The sequence below is a fragment of the Megalops cyprinoides genome, chromosome 23 (genome assembly GCF_013368585.1).
Source record: "Megalops cyprinoides isolate fMegCyp1 chromosome 23, fMegCyp1.pri, whole genome shotgun sequence".
NCBI classification, from domain to species: domain Eukaryota; kingdom Metazoa; phylum Chordata; class Actinopteri; order Elopiformes; family Megalopidae; genus Megalops; species Megalops cyprinoides.
The window spans coordinates 24,494,118-24,517,770 of record NC_050605.1 but is presented as its reverse complement, the minus strand read 5'-3'; the positions used below and the strand labels follow the sequence as shown (position 1 = coordinate 24,517,770).

Below are 23,653 nucleotides of genomic sequence, written 5' to 3'. Positions count from 1 at the left end.
GCTATCTATTGCTTTACGGTACTGCCGTGTCACGTCGCAAAACCAGCATTCAACATCCAACATTTAAAATTAAATTTACTTGGCTGGCTGCTGTATTTTTACAGTTTCATTAATGTGTATGGGTAAATTATGCTCTGTTAACATTTTAATTAGGTGTTTTTGTTGTGAATTTTAAAGCAAACAAAACAAACATTAAATTAATCGGAACGGCTCCTTTAAGAATGTTGAACTCTACCCCGGAAGTACTGTTAGCAGTAGAATTTATTACAGTGAGCTGGCTGTGATTAAGCTCAGGGAATAACAGATACTAAAAATCCAATCCTTTTCACTTAATATCAGCCTGGGTTCAACATGAAGAGAGGGTAAGAAGTAATCTTAAGATTGCTGGTAGCCCGCTAGCTGGGTCGCTAATAAGATAGCCAAAGCCAGGTAGTACCCTTCCCAGCCAGCTATCTAAGCCTGTCTAACCCCTATAAGACTGGCTGAATGGGAGAATGCGCTGCTCAGCGAGCTAGCCTGAGATCCACCCTCTTTACTAAGCTGTCCGCTGAAAGAATGTGCCGCTCGGCGACCAGTTAGCCTGCGATCCACCAACCTTACTGAAGCTTTGGCAAGCTGGGTAACTGCGTTCTTGGATAAAGGGTAAGATGTCTAGATAACTGCACTTATAAGTTGACAGGCTAACTTTTCCCCTCAGTCAGTAATGTAGAGTGTTTTTTTTTAACTCGTTGCATACGAATAAGTCAAACATCATCAAAAAAACAACGTTTGTTGGAAAATATCTTGTTAGTTGAGTTAGCTAAATTCTGTAATGTTACAGATTTGCTGGCTAGATAACTGCCAGCAACAGCAGCCAGTTGGCTAGCTAGCTAGTTAAGCAGTTCACTGTAGATAGTGTGATACAAACCCGCACATGCGTTCCGTTGCAGGTTGGAGTGTGTTTTCATTTTTACCACTCCGAAGTCCTGTCATTTTCATTGATTTTGCTGTCATTAGAGTGACCTGAAACGGCAGGGCTTAATGCGGCTCTCCTCCACTCCCCCGCCCGAAAGACGCGATCGCCGCCCCGGTTTATCCCGGGATCCTCATACTTTAAACAGCTTGTATTTCAGTGACATTTGACTTGCAACTTTAAAACTCATCGCTTATACGTTTTATTGATTTATTGTTTTATTTCATATGTGTTGTAGGCTATATTACATGAGCTAAGATACAAGTTAATTCATTAATTCATTCGTTGAATTTGTAATTATTGTTATAGCTTGTTAATAAGTAAGCAAGTTTGGGACTTGAGCTGCCGATATCTAGACTACGTATTCATACGTTGTTAACTAGTCGGTAACTGGTTATGAACCGTGTACGTAACTTTTTGGGATCAGTTGCACTGGGGCTTTATCCCCGAATCTTTGTATGACATACTCCGATGCACAGAAGTGATATTGCGATCTTAGCTGCTGCCAGCAGCTGGGATGCAAACTCGTTTAAACTGCTATAACTGCGTAATATCCCGCTGCCAAACCTCACCACAACACGTATCAAAAGTGAGAAGGGCTGGTGGGGGGCTAAGAAATAGCTTTAAAGAGGGGTCTGAAGCTTGTAGGAGTCCCTACGCAAAAAAAAGAAAAAAATGGGACATTTTCACCTGGGCAGGTGATGGCTAGAATTCCCCCGTTGCTCTTTACCAGATTTTTGATGGCTGTGACGAAAGGGCGATTGTTTTGGAATGCACATTCCAGTGACTCCCTGCCAAGATATAACATATAAAATTGAGATGCTAGTCAGAATGCTTGGTTTAGTGTGAGGAAATGGCTAAGGTTAGCCAGAACGTTTTGTGCAAACGATTGTGCAACTCATTTACAGGTTAAATGACAGGATGGATCTTGCAAGCTGGCAGACATCACTCTGGCATGTATCAGCGGCACTGCCAGGTCCTGCAATCCCTCTGGCTAACTAGTGTAGCTACGGCTTTAACAGGAAAGAACTCGTTGCTACAGCAACTGCCAGAACCACCACATGACTCACAAATATATTAATTTCTGTAAATCATAATAGGTTGCCTTGTAAGATATTCATAAAACATTATGTACAGGATGATGGACAGTTTAGGTGGCGAGATGTGGGAGATGCTGAGAGGAGATGCCGGTGAGCTTTAGACTGAGTCACATGTTGCCGTTTAGTTGTCTGTCAATCAGCGGGATGAAAGAAAGCCAGGTGACCTAACAGAACATCACCACCATGAAGTTCACAAGTTAATCTGGTCAGTACACTTTGCAGTGAACACAGCTTGCACCAGTCTGTGTCTGTGCTTTAACCCAAGGTTTTAGAGAGGAACACCTGCAGGCCTTGTTTTGTGTAAGCGTTTGCTAACTGCAAGAAAGTGTGTAGATTTGGTAAAAGGAAACAAGCTTCTGCAATAAGCTTGGTTTTTTTTTTGTCCTGTCAGTTTAGAGCAGCTGTGTTGCAGGTGCTCGTTTTTTGGAGAGCTGTGACGTGTCTGCTACATTCCACACGAGTGACCTGTTGGCAGTGCACAGATTCACAGCTTTTTATGTTGACCTGTATTTGATGCACTGGGAGCAGTAAAGCAGGGTGATTGGCAGGGTGATTGGTGTGATTGGCAGCTCAGCGAAAGCCGTGGTTTGAATGACATGTTGTGCTTCTGCATCATAGCAGTCCATGAGGAGTACGCTCAGAGATGGCTGTGGTGTCGTGGAAGGAGGTCTGCCTGTTGGTCACCGTGGTGATCGGCTGCTACTGGAACAGCTTGTCCTGTGGTTTTGTGTTTGATGATGTGTCCGCTATTCTCGACAACAAGGACCTGCGCCCCTCCACCCCACTGAAAAACCTCTTTCTCAATGACTTCTGGGGGACGCCCATGTCCGAGGTTAGTGATGTACTTCCTGAATCCCAGTCAGTCAGATGCATGGTGCATACTGTGCTGTGTAGTCTCTGATCGGCACTTTCACTAACCCAGGTGCCCCAGTGCTTCATCCAGCTGAAAGTAAAATGAGGAAATGTTTTCTGTGGTTTCATTTGCTTTTGAATCAGGTTTTACTGTAGCTATCTGGCTTTCGAAGCCATCATTTCGGAGAGCTCAGAATGCTAAATAGCGGAACATACTTTTTCCATGTTAAATGACAGTAAGGTTTAAGATTAAGGCGATCATTGTCTGAAATCGTTTGGAGTTGAGTGTTCTGAACATTGCGCATTGCTGTCTCTGTTGAAGGAGAGGAGTCATAAGTCGTATCGGCCTCTGACGGTGCTCACCTTCAGGCTGAACTACGTGTTCAGTGAGCTGAGCGCCCGGTCCTACCACCTCCTGAATGTGCTGCTCCACGCCGCCGTCTGCGTCATCTTCCTGCGCGTCTGCCGGCTCTTCCTGGACAGGACGCCCAGCAGGGTGGCGGCCCTGCTCTTTGCTGTCCATCCCATCCACACTGAGGCCGTGAGTCCGCCAGCGTCCCGAGGGACTGTGTCTGAAGAGTTCACTGTGAATCAGTCAGCGCTGCCAACAGCGTGGACCAGTTTAAATATGATGAGAGCCAAGTCTGAACCTGCAGAAGTCTGCCGTCTGTTGTCCGTTCCACATTTGTCTGAGTTGATCTAGGCCATAGCAGATCCTTCCACAAGATGGCAGCCATCACTCACTCTGTCCTGGTTGTGTCCCCTTCTCCCTTACTGGCATACTGCTCTTCCCAAGGCAATATGTGCACTTTTTCCTCAGAGTTGCATAAACACAGTTTATATTCAGGGTTCTTACCAGGTCTTGGAGCATCATAATTAAACCGCTCCCAGAGTTGCAACTGCTGATGTGAAAATAAGGTGGTATATTCAGATCCACCTTGAGTAAAACCTTATCCATTAGGCAGAGTGTTTTTTAAGACTTCTGACTTGCCTCATTTTATGTTGTATTGTCAGTGAGTATTTGTGATGATCGCTGGTCTCTCTCATTGTCAGTGCAGTATTTGTGATGATCGCTGTTCTCTCTCATTGTCAGTGCAGTTAGTTCTTCCTGGTTTCTCCTGCAGGTCACTGGTGTCGTTGGAAGAGCTGAGCTCTTGTCCTCCATCTTCCTGCTGGCCGCTTTTCTGTCTTACACCAAATCCAAAGGCACTGACCATTCCATCGGTGGGTTTCTCTCTGAACGCTGGCAGCTCTTTTAAATGCCACTCCATCTATAGCAGCCCTGTCTTAGACAAGTAGAAATGAATTTTCGTCTCCCTGCACCCTGAAACTGACGGGGGATCTGAAAAAGCAGAATGATTTCAGAGAGCCTGGGTGGTTGTGTGGAAGATGTGGTAAGATGTAACACCATGACGATGTGCTGTCAGACTAAAGTGATGTGCCTGGAGGGAAAACAGGGGAAACCATCAAAATGCTGTTTATCATAAATCACAGCTGCCAGTGACAGTGATACAGAATATTAGGTGCAGATGAGTACTCTGACCAGCTCCACCAAACGTCCACATGGTACCAGTTAAATAAAATGCAAACAGTTGGTTCCAATAAGTATTATTTGTTTAACGCAGCAATGATTGTAGTCAAATTTTCATAACTACACTTTAAAACAGTGGAGCCTCAATAGCAAATGAATCCATTGAAAGGAAAGTTTCAGAGCTTACGCCCTGATCTGTACCAAAGGTTGATCTCCTGTTCTGGAGCATTTTTCCTTTTATACATTGTCCTTCCGTCGGTCTTTGTGTCAGAGGTGCTTCTCAGTCTGTGCATCACCATTTCTGCACACATTTTCTAGAAACATGACACAAATGACATCCTAACTGCGTCCCCAGAATCCTGTTGGTGTTCAGAGGTTGCGGGAACAGAGGCTCCTAGCAGGTTTTGGGTTCCCAGTCTCTAACTCAGTCAGTTATGCTTGTGTCGATAAAACATCATACTAACGTTATCTGGACTGCGTCTAACACTCACACCTTTTCAAGGTGATGATGCCATCACTCAAACCTGTTTACAGTTGATACCTGCTTACAAAGAATTTTGGCTACCCACACAATTATTATATATCATAAGTGACCTTCTAAGGTTTCACTTGTGGTAGGGCTTGAATGGTGTTATGCTTACGCTCACTGGTCTGGGAGTGTTGTTAGCCTGGTCTGACACTGCTGTTTATTTAACTTGAATGGATACACTTATGTTCTATTGTGCTGGAAGTTGCTCTGGATAAGAGCGTCTGCTAAATGCATGTAATGTAATAAGTCAACCAGCTCAGTGCTAGTTGATCTGTTCTCTGCTCATCCGCTGAATGCCTCATGCTGAAAATTTCTCCTCTGACACTGATTCATCTGACACATAGTTTTTTAGTCCTCCTGTGTTCCAGACAACTCAATTCATTTTTATTTGTATAGGGCTTTTTGTCACAAAACAGCTTTACATTGATCCCTGGCCTGAGACCCCCTGAGAGCAAGCCTAAGGCAACGGTGGCAAGGAAAAACTCCAATTAACAGGAAGAAACCCAACTCAGAGGGGGAGCCCATCTGCTTCTGGCCGGCACTGGGCAGATAGAATTAGAGAGAGTCTTAAAGTTGTACAATGTACTTTAAGACATTTGGGTTAGATAGACAGCAGTAATTAACCACATCTAGCGAAATCTATCCTATAATGTCCGGTTCTTGGCACGCGGTTGGCTTGATGGGCAGGGCAGCGAGGTAGACAGGTGAGTGAGTAGAATTCACAGGCAAATTCCTCTTGAAAACCTCCAGCTTCAGTGCATCACAGTGGTGGTGGTGATGAATGAGTAGTGATTTGTCACTGTAGTGACAACTGCGTTTGACTGTGCAGATTTTAGCGCAGTGCTCCGTCCTGGTCTCCTCCCAAAGTTGCCGCCTGATGGCCAGGAGGAAGGCTGGTGTTGGGTTAGAGTTAGGGTTAGGGGTAGGGTTAGGGTTAGGCTGGTGTTGGTGTGGGTTAGGGTTAGGGTTAAGGTTAGGCTGGTGGTGTTGGTGTGGGTTAGGGTTATGGTTAGGGTTAGGGTGGTGTTGGTGTGGGTGACGGTGTAGAGAACACTGTGTCTGGAGTTGGCATGTATCGGCTCCACTGCCAGCTCTTACCAGTATCCATGCTTTGATTTCTCTCAGGGCAGGGTTTGATTTTCCTGTTTATCCTGATTTCTTTGGGATCTCTTATCTCTTCCATCTTCTTACACACAAAAAGTGTCTGTTCAATATTCCGGAGACCATTTTTCAGTTTTACAGATATGACTTCACATCTGTGCCCATTGGCAGTACAAAAAACAGCTTCAGCATGTCTCTCCCCAAGTGGATGTAATGTGGAAGATTGAGTGTGTGCTTTTCTTTGCTGGATTTATGTTCATCTGGTGTCAGAGATGATGTTAGAAACATTTATCATCCTGTGCTTTGACACAGCTCATATTGGTGAAACTTTTTTCTTTTTTTTTTAATTTCTTTTTTGCAGATGCCTTAGTACAACAGGTGTGTTCTATAAATGCCCTATATTTCTGAGTGTGCCAGTCTTTGATCTGCCAGACAGCCAATCAGTGAACCCACAGCTGATCCTAATAATGATCCTGCAGTTCTCAGAAGGCTGTACTAAATGGGTGATAATTTGTGATCTGTCAGTAAAGCAACACTGATTTCATCTGAGGCAAAACTCTTTCACTTTGACTATGAGAATAACAGGCTTTGATTGGCTGCTGAGAGTGATGCGTTGATCTGCTAAAACGTGGCTTTCTTTTGTGAGTGATTGTACTGCATTTTCCCCTCTCAGTGTGGAGTCCCATTGCACTGACTGTGGTGTTGGTTGCCGTGGCCACCCTATGCAAAGAGCAGGGTGTGACTGTCATCGGAGTATGCTGTGTCTACGAGGTGTTCGTAGCTCAGGGGGTAAGGGTGTTCTGCTGTCAAAACTTTGAATTTTAACTTTGTTTTCTGGTCTCAGAAGAAATGTGTCATATTGACTTGATTTTTCTCTTAATCTATTTATTGGTCGGTAATTGTAAGTAATCTGTGCATCTGTGTAGCGGTGTGTTTGTGAATGTTGGTAATTGAAAGGACTCTGTTGCTGTGCACCTGTGTAGCGCCTTTCTGTCCTCTCTTGCAGTTTACCCTGCCGCTGCTCGCGGACACCTTGCTCCAGGTGATACGTGGCAAAGACGGCTTCCCGCACGCCGTTCTGCAGACCTTCCTCAAGCTCATTGTCCTTGTCATCAGCACCTTACTGCTGGTGATCATCAGAGTGCAAGTGATTCAGTCTCAGCTACCTGTCTTCACCAGGTGAGACTCTGGACACGCACACATGCACACACAACAAAAAGAGCAGAATTATAGGCTATACTCTGCTTTTAAAACAGTCTGATGTTCCAAACACAACTTGTGTGTCAGTGAAGCAAAGCCTGGGAAATGTGCAGTCACCCTCCACTTGCTCTGATGTTGGGTCACCTCCAAGTGGCAGCTCTTTAGAGAAGTGCCAGGTGCGTCATCACATCAATCACCCGGAACAGACAATCTGCATGCTCCTCTTCCTGTCTTTGAATCAGGTTTTCCAAGCGTGAAACCGTGAAAGATTAGTGTCCTTTATAAAAGAGGCCTGACACGAAAACAGTGGACAAATAATGTACAGTAATGAGAAAATGCACAGCGCAAGCGATGGTTAGACACGGGCACACGCTGCAGCTCAGCTGCTTTTGGACAGCACCCCAGGCCACAGAGCGTGGCTGTTTCCTAAAGATTTCCCCAGGTTACTTCTAAACAAAAATATAGCATTGTTCCCTTCTCTGGATTAGGGAGGTCCACCCTTGCCGCTTGTATAGTTCACATGATAAAGTGCGCTATCATTAGTTGTAATCTGGGTGGTACTCAGTATCAGGCAAGATTTTCAGTGAGGTTTTTCAAATTCAGATTTCAGCAACCAAGCTGCCAAGCTATTGCACAATATACCTCATCGCTCTGCTCTCCTCTTCAGGTTCGACAACCCCGCCGCTGTGAGCCCCACTCCTGCCCGGCAGCTGACGTTCAACTACCTCCTGCCCGTCAACGCCTGGCTCCTCCTCAACCCATCCGAGCTCTGCTGTGATTGGACCATGGGCACCATCCCTCTGGTGGAGTCCATCCTGGATGTGCGAAACCTGGCCACCCTGGCCTTCTACAGCGTGCTGGCCCTGCTGGCCCTCCAGAGCCTGTGGCACGCCCACCAGTCCGCCAAGACCGTCATCATGGTGAGCTTCCCCACACCATGCCCCGCCCACATGCCCGACTGTCCTGCCTGCCGTTAACAGCGCTGTGTAGATGTGTCCTCTCCTCCTCTCCTCCTTTCCACAGACAATCCTCCTCTCCCCCCTCCTCAGACAGTCCTCCTCTCCTCCTCTCCTCCTCTCCTCCTCTCCTCCTCTCCTCCTTTCCACAGACAGTCCTCCTCTCCTCCTCTCCTCAGACAGAGTCCTCCTCTCCTCCTCTCCTCAGACAGAGTCCTCCTCTCCTCCTCTCCTCAGACAGAGTCCTCCTCTCCTCCTCTCCTCTCCTCCTCCCCTGAGGCCGCGTGGCTGTGTTGCAGCGCCTCATCATAGCGTGTTTATCTGCCCGCAGACGGACGCTGTGAACCTCACTGCCACATTATTGCGGAAGCCCCTCGGAGTGGCCTCTGGTGGAGAGGGATAAATCCCAATTATCAGCCTAAAAATAGCAGGCGCCCTTGTCCCCGAGTCAACAGCACACATTTCATCAGCGATCGCAGACACGCTGTGTTTGATTTGGCTGCACCCCTCGACACCTCGTTCTCAGTCTGCAGCTCGTTAGAGAGGCACGCGGTGTGTTGCTCCAGATGGATTAACGCTGTGCAGAGTTAACCCTTCGCCGCCCTGTTCCGTGTCTGAGGTGTGCTTTGTGACTGTTTCAGCAGCGTGCCTCCTGCTTTAATCTGAAGGTATTCCATTACTTTTAAAAACACACATTTTGTGACATCAAATCTGGTCCACAAATGCTGAAGTTCCTGTCTGTTTGAGTAAAAATAAACTACTAATTATTCTTAGTAATTATTAAGAATCTGCCAGATCTGAAGAAGTTCACTCTGATTGGTTGATCTGATTTAGTGGTCCTGGCTCTCCAGTGACTGCAGCTGAGTCTTCATCTGGTAAAAAGAGTTTTCTGTTGCTCATAATCCCACTGACACTGGCGTTTCTGCTGTATGCATACAGTTCCAAACGACCCGGTTTACAACTGCATTTCCTGGAGTGCACTGCTTAACGGGAAAATGATTTCAGTTACAAATGATCTGTTTTACCACTGAGTTTCTCAACAATTGCCTGTGTTCAGGATTATCTCTGGTCAGATAATCGGGAAACTCAGGACAGGAGCCCAAGGCTGCAGAGGTGAGACGAGGCAAAGGAGAGGCCTTTGCCCTGATTGAAATGATTGCTTTTATTTTATTTCCTTTTGTTTTTGAGTTTTTCAAAAGTAGATTGTTGGGTCCATCATTAAAGCCGGTCAGGAACTACGCAGTGGGCTTGTGTATTTGTTGCTGGTCAGGGTGCAGAGACAGGTGTTTTTCGGTGTGGAGTGTGGATGGTGCGCTCTCTCTGTGGGCGCGGTTTGCAGGGACGCTCCGGCACTCTGTGGAGCTCGGCCTACGGCTGTAACTTTCCCCTTGTTGGTTTTGGCCCCGATGTCTCTCGCTGCTGCCAGAGCTAATCAGACCTGCTGAATAAATGTGAATTCCTCCCTGATGAAGGCAAACGGCTTGCTGACGTTGAGTCTCATAATGGCACTGACGTGTTGCTTGTTTTTATTAACGGTTGAATGGTGATGTGTCACTGTGTCCGTTTCAGGGTGGAAGCTCTGCATCACTTTCAGCAAGGTGCAGATTCAGGAGACGCATAAAACACACAGAGACTCCACAGTGTCAGCCTCCTGACCGCTCCAGCTGGAGGGCAGAGCTCGGATCAGACCTGGACCGTGTCTTTAGGCTGTTTGAGAATACTGTGTGCTTGGCAGGAAGGGTGTTGAGTTCCCCACTGTGCCAGTGTGCCAACACAGCGAGCATCAAACTCTGCGTGGCCTCAACCGTCGCACATGGTTCAAGGGCTCAAATATTTTGTGTATTATGTGAGAGGAAGTATATATACATACACACATACACATACATACACATACACACATAGTGCATCTTCCTGCTTCCTTTTAGTCCCATCATTAAATTAGCGTGTACCGCACTCTGATGAACGCTTGTATAGACACTGCATGAGGCCCGGTATGCGTGTCCCGCGCTCCTTGCTGTTCATGTTGAATGGGTGAAATCTGTGTAGCTGCCCGTCCAGCGGGTGAGGGGAGAGATTCAGCGGCAGAGGCAGCGAATGCCACACACTGCAGAGGTTTCCTGCTCTTCCTGCTGCAGAGTGCAGAGTCCGTACATGCTGATCAGGTGGTGTTTATTCCAGCTGGAGGCTTCCTGAGGAGACCCCCTAAGGAGGCTTCCCCCTGCAGCCTCTGCCCGGAGCGTCCCGCTTTGATATATTAGAAGCGCGTTGACCTGAGGGTGCCGCTGTGCGGGGCTGACGGGTCGCCGCAGCGACGGGACAGCACACAGTGCGCTGGGCAGCGCGTGTCCTGCCGCCGGACGCCGGACGCTCCAGCCCGGACCTTTATTCGTTTTTGTTTCTCTTTCCACAGGCCCTGTCTTTGATGGTGCTTCCTTTCATTCCTGCTTCCAACCTGTTCTTCCCGGTGGGCTTCGTGGTGGCGGAGAGAGTGCTGTATGTGCCCAGCATGGGCTTCTGCCTGCTCGTGGCGCAGGGCTTCAGGGCCATCTGTCACAGCGGGTGAGAGCGCCCCCCGGTGGTCATGCCTGCGGAGTCCGGGGGAGGAGCCAGGGGGAAAAACACACAGCACAAAGCCGCCTTTCTTACACAGCCGAGATGTTTTCGAAAAGTGAATAACCTTTTTCTTTATTGGAATGAGGGCAGGAGGAGCTCCAGTCAGAGCCTGCTGAACTTTAATGACCTCACGCAGAGTGACCTCCCTCTGCCGGCCTGCGTGCTGCTGGCTCTCTGTCCCAGTGGAGCCCAGTTCAGTTTAAGGCTGTCCCTGCTAAACAGTGCTCACACATCTCCCTGCGAAATCACATGCATCGGAAAACTCTGAAGTGCTTCTAGTAACCTTTGAAACAGTCTGCCAAAGCAAATTGGAGTTAGGGTTACACCAGAGACAAGTTTATGAGCCCTTGGTGGCCAGCTGTTTTTCTGTGGTCGCTTCACAAAATGTGCTTGCCGGAGCATAAACGTTTAGCTGCAGGGTGTGTTGTTGTAACCTCTCAGGCTTCTCCTCTGCAGAAATGTGAAGAGAATCTCCTGGCTGTGCATGGCCTTGCTCCTCGTTACCCACGCAGTGAAAACTTTCAACAGGAACTGGGACTGGGAGTCCGAATACACCCTCTTCACTTCCGCTCTGAAAGTAAGAGCCGCTTTCTTCTCCTTCACTGCTGTGTGCTGCTTCCGGCGTGCCGCTCTCTCACTCGCACACTGTACTGGACGTCTTATCAGCAGCTGGTACAGCCACCTTAGATACATTGCTGACCTCAGGTGACCTCAGGTGTCAGAACTGCCTCAGGTATGTCTTGCACTTGAGCAAAACCTTTGCTAAGGGATGTAACTTTTCTATTGACCTGCCTCCAGTAAGTGTCGCTGCTGAGAGGGTTTTAAGTGAAAGGAGTGATGGCGGTTTTGTTTGTCCTCCTCTCTGTTGTTTTAATGTCTGAGTCGGCAATGTGGTGTAGTGGCAATGAACTAGGCTTGTAATCGAAAGGTTGCAGGCTCAGTTTCCCTCTGGGGCACTGCCATTCTTCCCTTGGGCAAGGTACTTCACCCAAAATTGCCTCAGTAAATATCCAGCAGCATAAATGGATAATATGTAAAAACTGTCACGTATATAAGCCGTTCTGGATACCAATAACAGTCACATAACATAACATGTGTTCCTCAGGTCAATAAGAACAATGCCAAACTCTGGAACAATGTGGGTCACGCGCTGGAGAATCAGAACAATTACGAGCGCGCGTTGAGATATTTCCTCCAGGCCACGCGAGTACAGCCAGGTAAGGGTTACAAGGCTGCGCATGTTTACGGCGTTTCTCTGGGAACTTTGGGGTTTCGTCCAAACACATGAGCAATATGGGAAGGGAATTGCGTGAGGAAATTGTTATTGTAGCAATATTGTTGAATTTACTAAAACTGACATATTTAATTTAAATGTGAGTTTAATAGCAGTGGCGGCCCTCCTGAGGTTTTTGGCTGTCTTCCGTCAGGAAAATGAGCGTGACTTATATGCAGAAAATCGCCCATACTGCTGTATATACCTCCAAAGGAAGCATTTTTTCTGTGTGTGCATTTCTTTACGGGAGAACTTTACAGCCCGGCAACAGTCCGCAAAACAAAGAAGCATCTGTGCTTTTTGGCTGATTTACTGCTCATAATCCTACATATTCATAATGTGTCATTGTCACACGTGTTTTGAAATGCGTAGATGATTGGCATCTTCCTTTAAGGGAATATGTGAAGTTTTAGGGTGACACCCAGTGCTCCTGGGTTGCCCTTTATCCCATAAAGGCTCATGAGACAAACCACAGGCATAAGAATGATTCAGTTATTAGAAATATTCCTGTTTATCGCTTCTGTGAATAATTCCTGAAATTCCCTTTGCTGTCGCCCTGGGCTTGGACTGCTGGGAGTTTTATTCTGGTTATTCAGTGAAATCCTCTGTAATGTTGCGTCCGTTTGCTACCCTGCTGCAGGTCTGAGCAGTGAAACGGCTTCATTTCCACCTCCCCGGCCGTCATGTTGATTTATTTGCCTCAGATTTCATGATTTCACGCCCAAATCCTTTCCTGACAGCAGTTTGTATAAAATATTTTAGATGTTAGATATCCCAAACTTTTGCAGTTTTTCTTTTTTTAATTTAGCTAGTTGGGTAAAGTTATATTGGTTTATCTTCTCTGCATACATAAGCGATCAGAGAGGTTTGTGTTTAGAAAGAGCAGGTCCAGCAGATTCTACACAGACAACGATTAGAGCAATGGCCAGACTGGCAGAAAGATTCGGTGATGTCATCATCTCTGAGAGCCCACTGCGTTGCTCCAGCACGCACTGACGGCTTCATGCATATCCATGCAAGTCATAAATCATGTCAAAAAAGATACTCTGACAGTTCCCCTTTAAGGGTGAATAGTTTGCATGTTGCCGTGAGATCTGTTCAGGCTGTGTGGAAAGGACTCGGGCTGGTGTAGGATACAGCAGGAGTGGTTGTGTGTGTGTGTGTGTGTGTGTGTGTGTGTGTGTGCTCATTTGAATGTGTGCGAGATGAGACCTAATGCAGCAGTGAAGTGCTGGCCGTAATGTGCGCCTAAGTGCCTTCAGTCTGGAGTAATGTGTTTAGAGCCTCTCTGGGGGGGGGGGTGTGGGGGGGGGCAGTTTTCCAGAAGAGAATCATTAATTTTTTTTTTGTTTCTCATAGCATGTTTGTGATCTTTTTTTAAACCTGTACATAAGTCCATTAAATTGCAAAGCACTGATCCCAGACGTTGGGCAGAGTGCAGAGGCCGTGGGTGTATATGGTTAACGGGAGGCAGTTTCATGGCCTGGGGTGAGAAGCGTTTGAGAGGTGTAGTTTGTCAGGCTGGCAGGCAGCCACAGCACAGAAACGCACGGCTGCTCGACTTTCCCATCCGTCCACGCTGCCGTGTTCACGAGCACAGGTCCCTGTCTCCGAGCCTCATTTATTCTGCTGTTCATCACTGTCACAGGCACAGACAGCTCTGTGGCGCTTTGATCTGCACCGCAAACGGCAAACCTGGTGACATTTCATATCAGCTTACAGGAGAGAACATTAATATGGAGTAACATTCGGGACCATTTTTTATTTGTAATTCTTTCATGTAGTAATGTGTGGTTGTAGTTGTTTTTTGTAATTTTTGTATAGTTGAGTACTTCAGGTTCATTTTTAGTTAAGTTCTGCACTGCCGTTAGTTAATCTTTTTAATGTGCAGTCCTCTTTTGTAAAATTGAGGGGGAGTGTTAGAGCATCTGGAGAGGATGAGAGTGACCCCCCCGCACTGAGCCTGGCCTCACATGCCCTGAGTGGCGATCTCACTGACTGCAGTGTAACTGCCCTCTCTCTCCTGCAGATGATATCGGAGCTCACATGAACGTGGGAAGAACGTACAAGAATCTGAACAGAACCAAAGAAGCCGAAGATGCTTACATGGTCGCGAAGTCTCTCATGCCACAGGTAAGTAAAGTATAAGTGACCTTTGACCTCAGAGGTTGATGTGACTTTCATTGACTCTGCAAAACTAGCTGTGGGTCAGTGTGGCTTCATGAGTCCTGCAGTGGAAAAAGCCACTCATTTGAGAGTTTTAGATAGTAATTTAGATAGTAGTTAATGGCATATGGTGGCTCCAGCCATTGAAGGGTTCATGGCTGCTTTGAACAGGATGAAGGTCTGTGCAGGGGAGAGAGCGGCAGGTTTGTGTGGTCAGGTGCGTCAGGGTGCAGCCGGTGCAGGGGTTATAAGCAGGCGCCGGCAGCCTGTGCCACCGGCATGTGCCGCGGGTCCTGGGTGTGCTCTCTTCAGCTCATGACACTTTCAAAAGGATCGCACTTCAGGTTTTATGTGAATATGAATCTTTATCATTCTAAGGTGCTCATGTAAATGACATCCTTTTTTCTCTGAGGGGAGAAATGTGGAATAATTTTTATTCATACAATGCCAGGTTTTCTTTTTTTTGGCACACATTGTTCATGCAGATGGGAAAGTGCTTTGCAGTTTATTGCAAAAATTCCACCCAGAGCAATGTACAAATGCACAGTTCTTTTCACAAGCATCAAAGTATGGCTGTTATGTGTCTGTGAGATCATAAATCAACTCTTTCTGGTAGTGTTCACCTAACACTATACTACAGCAAGATTCTTGTTGGAAAACATAAAACATGTATCTGATTTAATGAATAAATTTTAAAAACAGAAAAATTCATTTAACATTTTAAGAATTCTATAATAGGCCAAAAATCTTCAATCACAAAAAAAAATAATAATTCGGACCTTTTTGAATTTCTTTAATACTGGCGACTCTTTTACTGTAAATACTGTGAAGTGGTGAGTAAGAGATTAATAGTGAACTTTAGCTAACAATGGCCTCGCAGACAGGTTTCAAAAGTTGTGGGAATGATTTCTGATAATGCTGTCGGTGAAATCCTGAACCAGACGTCTGTCCAGGTTAGAAAAGCCCAGGCCGAACAGCAGCAGTGCATCCAGTTTTTGTGCTGCTGCAGCTGTGGGGCAGCTGTGAGACTGTGGGGCAGCTGTGAGACTGTGGGGCAGCTGTGAGACTGTGGGGCAGCTGTGGGGCAGCTGTGAGACTGTGGGGCAGCTGTGAGACTGTGGGGCAGCTGTGGGGCAGCTGTGAGACTGTGGGGCAGCTGTGGGGCAGCTGTGGGACTGTGGGGCAGCTGTGGGGCAGCTGTGGGGCAGCTGTGAGACTGTGGGGCAGCTGTGGGATTGGGGGGCAGCTGTGGGACTGTGGGGCAGCTGTGAGACTGTGGGGCAGCTGTGAGACTGTGGGGCAGCTGTGGGATTGTGGGGCAGCTGTGGGGCAGCTGTGGGGCAGCTGTGGGACTGTGGGGCAGCTGTGGGGCAGCTGTGGGACTGTGGGGCAGCTGTGGGGCAGCTGTGAGACTGTGGGGCAGCTGTGGGATTGTGGGACTGTGGGGCAGCTGTGGGGCAGCTGTGGGACTGTGGGGCAGCTGTGAGACTGTGGGGCAGCTGTGAGACTGTGGGGCAGCTGTGGGGCAGCTGTGAGACTGTGGGGCAGCTGTGGGACTGTGGGGCAGCTGTGGGGCAGCTGTGAGACTGTGGGGCAGCTGTGGGACTGTGGGGCAGCTGTGAGACTGTGGGGCAGCTGTGGGGCAGCTGTGAGACTGTGGGGCAGCTGTGGGACTGTGGGGCAGCTGTGGGACTGTGGGGCAGCTGTGAGACTGTGGGGCAGCTGTGAGACTGTGGGGCAGCTGTGGGGCAGCTGTGGGACTGTGGGGCAGCTGTGAGACTGTGGGGCAGCTGTGGGGCAGCTGTGAGACTGTGGGGCAGCTGTGGGGCAGCTGTGAGACTGTGGGGCAGCTGTGGGGCAGCTGTGGGACTGTGGGGCAGCTGTGGGATTGTGGGACTGTGGGGCAGCTGTGAGACTGTGGGGCAGCTGTGGGATTGTGGGACTGTGGGGCAGCTGTGGGATTGTGGGACTGTGGGGCAGCTGTGGGATTGGGGGGCAGCTGTGGGGCAGCTGTGGGATTGTGGGGCAGCTGTGGGGCAGCTGTGGGACTGTGGGGCAGCTGTGGGACTGTGGGGCAGCTGTGGGGCAGCTGTGGGACTGTGGGGCAGCTGTGGGATTGTGGGACTGTGGGGCAGCTGTGGGACTGTGGGGCAGCTGTGGGATTGTGGGACTGTGGGGCAGCTGTGGGATTGGGGGGCAGCTGTGGGGCAGCTGTGGGACTGTGGGGCAGCTGTGGGGCAGCTGTGAGACTGTGGGGCAGCTGTGGGACTGTGGGGCAGCTGTGGGGCAGCTGTGAGACTGTGGGGCAGCTGTGGGACTGTGGGGCAGCTGTGAGACTGTGGGGCAGCTGTGGGACTGTGGGGCAGCTGTGGGGCAGCTGTGGGACTGTGGGGCAGCTGTGAGACTGTGGGGCAGCTGTGGGACTGTGGGGCAGCTGTGAGACTGTGGGGCAGCTGTGGGGCAGCTGTGAGACTGTGGGGCAGCTGTGGGACTGTGGGGCAGCTGTGGGGCAGCTGTGGGACTGTGGGGCAGCTGTGGGGCAGCTGTGGGACTGTGGGGCAGCTGTGGGACTGTGGGGCAGCTGTGGGGCAGCTGTGGGACTGTGGGGCAGCTGTGGGGCAGCTGTGGGACTGTGGGGCAGCTGTGGGACTGTGGGGCAGCTGTGAGACTGTGGGGCAGCTGTGGGGCAGCTGTGAGACTGTGGGGCAGCTGTGAGACTGTGGGGCAGCTGTGAGACTGTGGGGCAGCTGTGGGGCAGCTGTGGGACTGTGGGGCAGCTGTGGGACTGTGGGGCAGCTGTGGGGCAGCTGTGGGACTGTGGGGCAGCTGTGGGATTGTGGGACTGTGGGGCAGCTGTGGGACTGTGGGGCAGCTGTGAGACTGTGGGGCAGCTGTGGGACTGTGGGGCAGCTGTGTGCTGTCAGTGAGCTCTTTGTGACAGTCAGTTCTGCCCTCTGAACTGATGCTCGGCTGACTGTCCTCAACGCTGAAAGTTCTGTTTGACTGTTGACACTAAAGGTGCTCTGATTTGTTGTCTCATTTTTAATATTCGGTATTCAAAAGAGTGAGTCAAAGGCAGAAATGCATATCTATCTCTGTCTTTGCTGCTTGGGAGTAGGATTAACGTCAGCATCCTCTCCAGAGAGACGGCCTTCCTGTGGTCACATGGCTCATGCTGCTTATCTATCAGAGATCAGCGCACTGAAGAAGAATAGGCTCCATTTTTTGAAATATAATACAGATGAATAGTCCAGCTGGAGTTCTGCCTCCAGCTGCAGTTCCTCTCCTGCCCCATCATTCTCTGACCCTTCCCATTCTCACAGTTACCTTTTAATCCTACTGTATGTCCTCTTCAAGTGAAGTAATCAAAACCATGGAAACCAAACGAGTAGAGTGATGGACCTCTGTGTCCGTGATTACCTTGACCGGATACCGGTCTAATGCATCGGGATGTTTGATCCAGCACCACTGAGCAGCTCCCAGTTTCAGCATCAGATTTCCCCTTCACAGACCTCCCAGTTTTAATCACTCTGATCAATCTTTAATCTAATCAGTCGTTATTTATCAGCAGTATTTATTGAACTTCCCCGCTATAGAGTGGTCTGCATGTCGGCTTGTGTCTCCGGTTGCAAGGGCCATATTGATTTTTTTTTCCCCTACATTTAATGTTTAGATTCATAATTACGGAGGAGAGGGACATGGTGAACCTGCTATCTCAGAAAAAAAGTTACCACTGTAATCCTTTTAAAAATCAGATAACAGAGCTATGGTAAACTCTGCCTCTGGAGCGTTCCTGGAGGTAGCTTCCCCTCTGCGGAGCCAGCCAGCGGTTGCCATGGCACGGTTGTGCTTTTGTGCATATTTCCAGCCCTGATAGACAAGCCTCAGCCTGGCTATGAGCAGCTGTGAGAACCAGGCAAGAAATGTAAGCATGAAATGTTGCAAAGCGTTGCAGAGGTGGTTAGCGCATTAAAGTGATCATCTGTGGGTGATTTTATATCATGCTAAAACAACCCTACACACACTACAGTGGGACACGTGCAGGTGTACAGATATTTGAAAAGCAAAGATGTGTGAAATGTGTGTAAATATTTGTGCGGCTTGCAAATATACAGTGAACATAAACACGTTTGGGGTACATATACAGTAGATGTTTGGGATACATTATTTTGAGAAGGCTACAGGATGGTATGGCTGCTAATGTGTGGTAGTAATTATGTCCCATGAGAAGCATTAGGACAGTAGATTGACAGCTTTTTAAAGAGTAGCAAAATCCCAGAAAACAGTAATTTAACTACTGATATTATCATTTAAAATGCATGTTTCATGGGATTTGTAGACCAGCTCTGTAAAAGGACGCTTTCAGGGAGGGCAGGTGAATGTGTGATACGCACAGATGGTTCTGATTCTCACCAGTGTCCCTGTTCCCCAGATCATCCCAGGGAAGAAGTACGCCACCCGCGTGGCCCCCAACCACCTCAACGTCTACATCAACCTGGCCAACCTGATCCGCGCCAACGACTCGCGGCTGGAGGAGGCCGACCAGCTGTACCGGCAGGCCATCAGCATGCGGCCGGACTTCAAACAGGCCTACATTAGCAGGTAGCACCACCACGGCCTCCTGCAGCATGGTGGAGCCGCGGCTTCTGTCCCACGCAGGTTTAACCTCACGGGGCTCTGTGTTTACTGATCTGGGGTCAGTCCACAAACATTTTTTTTTTGTGCCCTTTGTTTTGTAGTCTACTTTTGAATCAACGTGACATACTAACTTTTTGGAAAACCATACAATATGAAAATGTTCAACCATATCTAATATTGTTGTTGAGGCAATTAAATTTATTGGTTATGGTACACATTATTAACCAGAGGGAATTATCAGGCCAAAGCAGCATGGCACACTGAATTCAGGGATATCCCAGGAACAACAAGAGCATCAAGGACAGGGATACGGAGTCTTTGGTAAGCTGCTAGACAGCTCCATGGTTTAGTTTTCTCCATCTTATAAGTTTCCTTTCACCACTATTCTGTCATTCTCTCTCTCTCTCTCTCTCTCTCTCTCTCTCTCTCTGTCTCTTTCATTCTGTCTTTCTCTCTCTCCCTCTCATCCCTCTCTCTTCTCTCTCCTCTGTAGAGGAGAGCTGCTGCTGAAGATGAATAAGCCGATGGAGGCGAGAGACGCATACCTGCGGGCCCTGGAGCTGGACAGAACCAATCCCGACCTGTGGTACAACCTGGCCATCGTCAACATCGAGATGAAGGACCCCTCGGAGGCACTGAAGCACTTCAACCAGGCCCTGGAGCTCAACCCGCGCCACAAGCTGGCTCTCTTTAACTCTGCCCTGCTCATGCAAGAGTCAGGTGAGTGACCACAGACTGGAGGCCACTCCTCACACAACAGAGGAGCTGAAATCAACAATCTGTGATGCATTACATGAATAATGATGATGAAGCTGGTAATCATCATAATGTTCAGTAACCATCAAACCTTACAAACCTTGCAAAGGTATAGAGGTTTTTTGGGACAGGAGGCCTCCATAGCACATAAACTTTGACAATACATAAAGCGTGATGTGGAGTTATCATTTTGTAGAGGGAAGGTTGCAGGCTTAAAGCCCAGGTGGGGCACAGCTGTTGCATCATTTAGCAAGATATTTGAATCCCTTCCATCTGATGTTTGCATTACAGGTTTAACACAAGCACGCATAGCTTCCCCTGTGTTAGGCAAGCAGAAAGGGTGTAATATTAACACATTGGCATGAGATCCTAGTGAACCGAAACTGCAGCACTGACTCACTGACTATCCAGCTTCATCACTTCTAATCAAAAATGCGGTCGTGCTGTTCCAGGATTCTCATGAACACAGTTTCATACGGGCAGTGAGAGATTTTTTTAATTCATTGCTTGCCAGGTAATTTTGAAAGTTATCTCTTAAACAGGAAGGAACATGCACAAATATTGTAGAAATGGATGAAATGTTTGGCGGTGGATAGTTTGAGTGCAGGCAGGTGAATGACCCCTTTTTCCAAACTCACCTGCTGGTCCCGGCAGGTGAGCCCTCGTTCCGGCCTGAGGCGAACCGCCGCTTCCTGCTGTACGTGGAGGAGGAGCCGGACGACGCCAACGGCTACTTCAACCTGGGCATGCTGGCGATGGACGGGCAGGAGGACGAGGCAGCGGAGCGCTGGATGAAGAAGGCCATCTCCCTGCAGCGCGGCTTCCGCAGCGCGCTCTTTAACCTGGCCCTGCTGTACTCGCAGACGCGGCGTGAGCTGGAGGCGCTGCCCGTGCTGTCGGAGCTGCTGCGCCACCACCCCGAGCACGTCAAGGGCCTCATCCTGAAGGGCGACATCCTCATGAACCACAAGAAGGACACACGGGGGGCGCGCGAGTGCTTCGAGAGGATCCTGCGCATGGACCCCGCCAACGTGCAGGGCAAGCACAACCTGTGCGTGGTGTACTTCGAGGAGCGTGACCTGGTCCGCGCCGAGCGCTGCCTGCAGGAGGCGCTGGCTCTCGCCCCCCACGAGGAGTACATCCGCCGCCACCTGGCCATCGTCCGCAGCAAGATGGCCGCCATGAGCGCGGCGGGAGAGCCGCTCGCTCCAGCAGGGGGGGCCGGCGACCCAAGCCCGACGGAGGCCGTGAAGAAGAGCCCCGCCCCACAGGGCAGCAGCGAGCAGAAGGGCGGGAATCCCTCCCCTGCCGAGGGCAGGAATGGTGGGAACGGGAACAGCGAGCGGGCGGGGCAGTGGGCGGAGCAGGAGGCGGAGCAGGGGGCGGGGCAGCGGGCGGAAATCAGCCAGCCCAACAAACGGACTAAAGCCAAGTCCACAAAAGAGATCACAGACATAGAGAAGAAACGGGCGGCGGCTCTGAAGAGGCTGGAGGAGATTGAGCGCATTCTGAGTGGAGAGTAAGCTTGCAGAATTCAGCCGAGCTGCATCCCTGCAGACTGTTTTACACCACTGTTTAAGGGAGGAATTCAGATGAACTGGGTCGCGTCTCTGAAGGCTGAGGGGTGCGGGAGGCGGCGGGGCTTCCAATCTGCAGCCTGAAAAAGCACGAGTATCAGACACACTGAAGCCCTGAGGCTTATACGCAGAGAGTGTGCACATGCGTATCACGTCTGAATGTGTCATCAAATTCCGTTTATTTAAAACTTTTGTTTTTTTTTTTTTTGCTTTTTTGTACTTGTGGATCACTGGATTTAGTTTGTGTGAATTTGTTGTTTATTTTTGGTACGAACGGTTTCTGGTGGATATTCTGATTGGGTGATGGGGAGAGAACAGTGATGTAGCTGATCCTAGAGCAGGAAGAGCACTGTGGACCAGTCCTCTGCATCCCTGCATCTCCATGACAACGCTGGGATGTCCCGTGCTCTGGCAGGTGTTTCCCGTGATGGGTTCCATCTTAAAATGAAATCATAATCGTAACACACAAGTTTCAGGGCTAGGATCCCAAACTTCAGGTCGTTGGTGTCATGTGTCATTCAAACACAAAAGTCCAAACATAAAATCGCTTCTCTACGGTGATGGTCTGATACATTTTTTTTTTAATTGAGTGAGTGATAACTTAATAATCTTACCCATATCTTTTCCATTTATCCCCCATTATGCTGTTATATGTATTTCTTATGTAAGATTGTCTCATGTTATGTAGTTGGGATGTCGAATCTTTTCACACCAGCTATCCGCGATTATTGTGACTTGATCATATCTACACACATTTGAATTCAGTGAATCATGATTTATCTAGTAGTATTTATCTATTTGCATTTGGAACTTTTTAAGGTTTCTGCTATATGCAGTATAACATTTCACATCAGATCTGCACTTTCAGGTGTTTTAAGCTTTGATTCGACCTCTCTGGTTGACTTCACTGAAATGCAGTTCACACACATTCATCAGCTTTACCGTCAGCGGGCGTGTGCGGCAGTGAAGATGTTCTCACTCCTTCCTGTTGCGTGTGGCCAGTGTGGATCTGATGCGCAGTTTGACTTTCTTTAGGACAGGTTTGTGCCACTGCAAACACAAGGAACACTAGAAATGCAAGGAACAGCTCCACTGCCCGCGGCTCTGCCTTTTAATTAGGCCACGTGTCCGAAACGGCATGGCTGTCGGTTATCAGCGTACCACATTCACAGTTTCCAAACGTCGTTTCTCACAATTTGTGTTGCATTCAGAACAGTCGTGCTTTAGGTTTTCTCCAGAGGCCGTTTCTAGCCTGTCATGACACTACTGAAAGCACAGCTGAGGCTGTGCTATGGCTACAGGGCTAAGCGCTAAGCCATGATGTGGATGAATTGGGACAAAGCCAAAGGGGGCACTTTAGACAGGAGCACGAGTGGGAGAGAAGCGACCTGCTGATAGTAACTGTGCCCATTCTGTGATCAAGCAGAGGCACATGCATGTGTACAACTGCCGCTAATGAAGCCACATTAGTCAAGCTCCTTGTGACTACAACACTTTTTGGATCTTTGTTTTTTTTTTTACATGAATTGATGCCTACAGTCCAAATCTCAGTGCTAAATCAGGTAAGCCCAACAGCTTGCAGACACACTGCTCTGTGGCTGCCAGGCGATTGGCTGATGCTGAGCAGGGTGGGGCTTTGTGCATGCTTACATGAGAGTCCTCCTCAGGAAAGCAGCTGCAGCTGGAAAACTCCCCAGTAGGGGGCATCCTTTCCCTGGGAGTCGGTTGTTGGCATTACACACTGAATGGAAAATGAATGTCCCAGCGCAGTGATGGGGACACAGCACAGTGTGAGATTGTGTCTTTCAGAGGAGACGTTAAACTGAAGCCCTGACTCTCTGTGGTCATTAAAGACAGTGATGTTCATGTCAGAAATGGCCAGGGGTCTCACAGAAGCTTGGCAAAATTCAGTCAGGCATTCTCTCTGGCCATCCCCTGGCCTGATTGGTTAAGTAACAAACCCACCACCTGCGAAATACAAATCATTGTATTCTTTTATACTGATGAATTAAAACACATGTGATTGTTCAAACATCATTAAGGTCTGATTGACAGGCTGACTTCATTGATGGCTTTGTTTTCCTGCATTTGGTTTGTCCTCTCAAATGGTCTGCTTTGATGTTTATCTGAAGTATTATTTAGAACTGTGTACGTGACATCATCCATATTAATGCACAGCGTCGGGAGTCTTCACATTTGCAGATTGCTCACTTTTTTGTGCTTTTTGCCCTGTTTTTATTTCATATTTCATAGCCACTGACTTTTTGTGGGTTATTTATCTGCATGAAAATGATATCAACTGTCATGTTTTGTCTGTTAAAGAAAAGTACAATTCAGATGTATGTAAGTGATCGTACAATCATGCATACCAGTGTGTGCTCCTGTGCGTTACATGTTTTGCCATTGATA

At 48.5% G+C, this 23,653-nt stretch overlaps 1 protein-coding gene across 2 annotated transcripts; it reads left to right on the top strand.

Annotated features, from left to right (window-relative positions):
• The first annotated feature begins 262 nt into the window (after positions 1-262).
• On the top strand, positions 263-21,478 carry tmtc3 (transmembrane O-mannosyltransferase targeting cadherins 3). 2 transcript variants are annotated; one of them, XM_036517993.1, is made up of 14 exons: positions 263-642; positions 2,671-2,884; positions 3,227-3,445; positions 4,029-4,128; positions 6,739-6,854; positions 7,072-7,244; positions 7,933-8,185; positions 10,632-10,780; positions 11,291-11,411; positions 11,940-12,051; positions 14,137-14,240; positions 18,706-18,875; positions 19,405-19,631; positions 20,322-21,478. In XM_036517993.1, the coding sequence occupies exons 2-14, from the start codon at positions 2,696-2,698 to the stop codon at positions 21,188-21,190; spliced, it is 2,802 nt and encodes a 933-aa protein (XP_036373886.1). In that variant the 5' UTR covers positions 263-642; positions 2,671-2,695; the 3' UTR covers positions 21,191-21,478. The 2 variants fall into 2 exon arrangements, with proteins under 2 accessions (XP_036373886.1, XP_036373885.1); XM_036517992.1 differs by having other exon boundaries at positions 11,276-11,411.
• Positions 21,479-23,653: the final 2,175 nt, after the last annotated feature.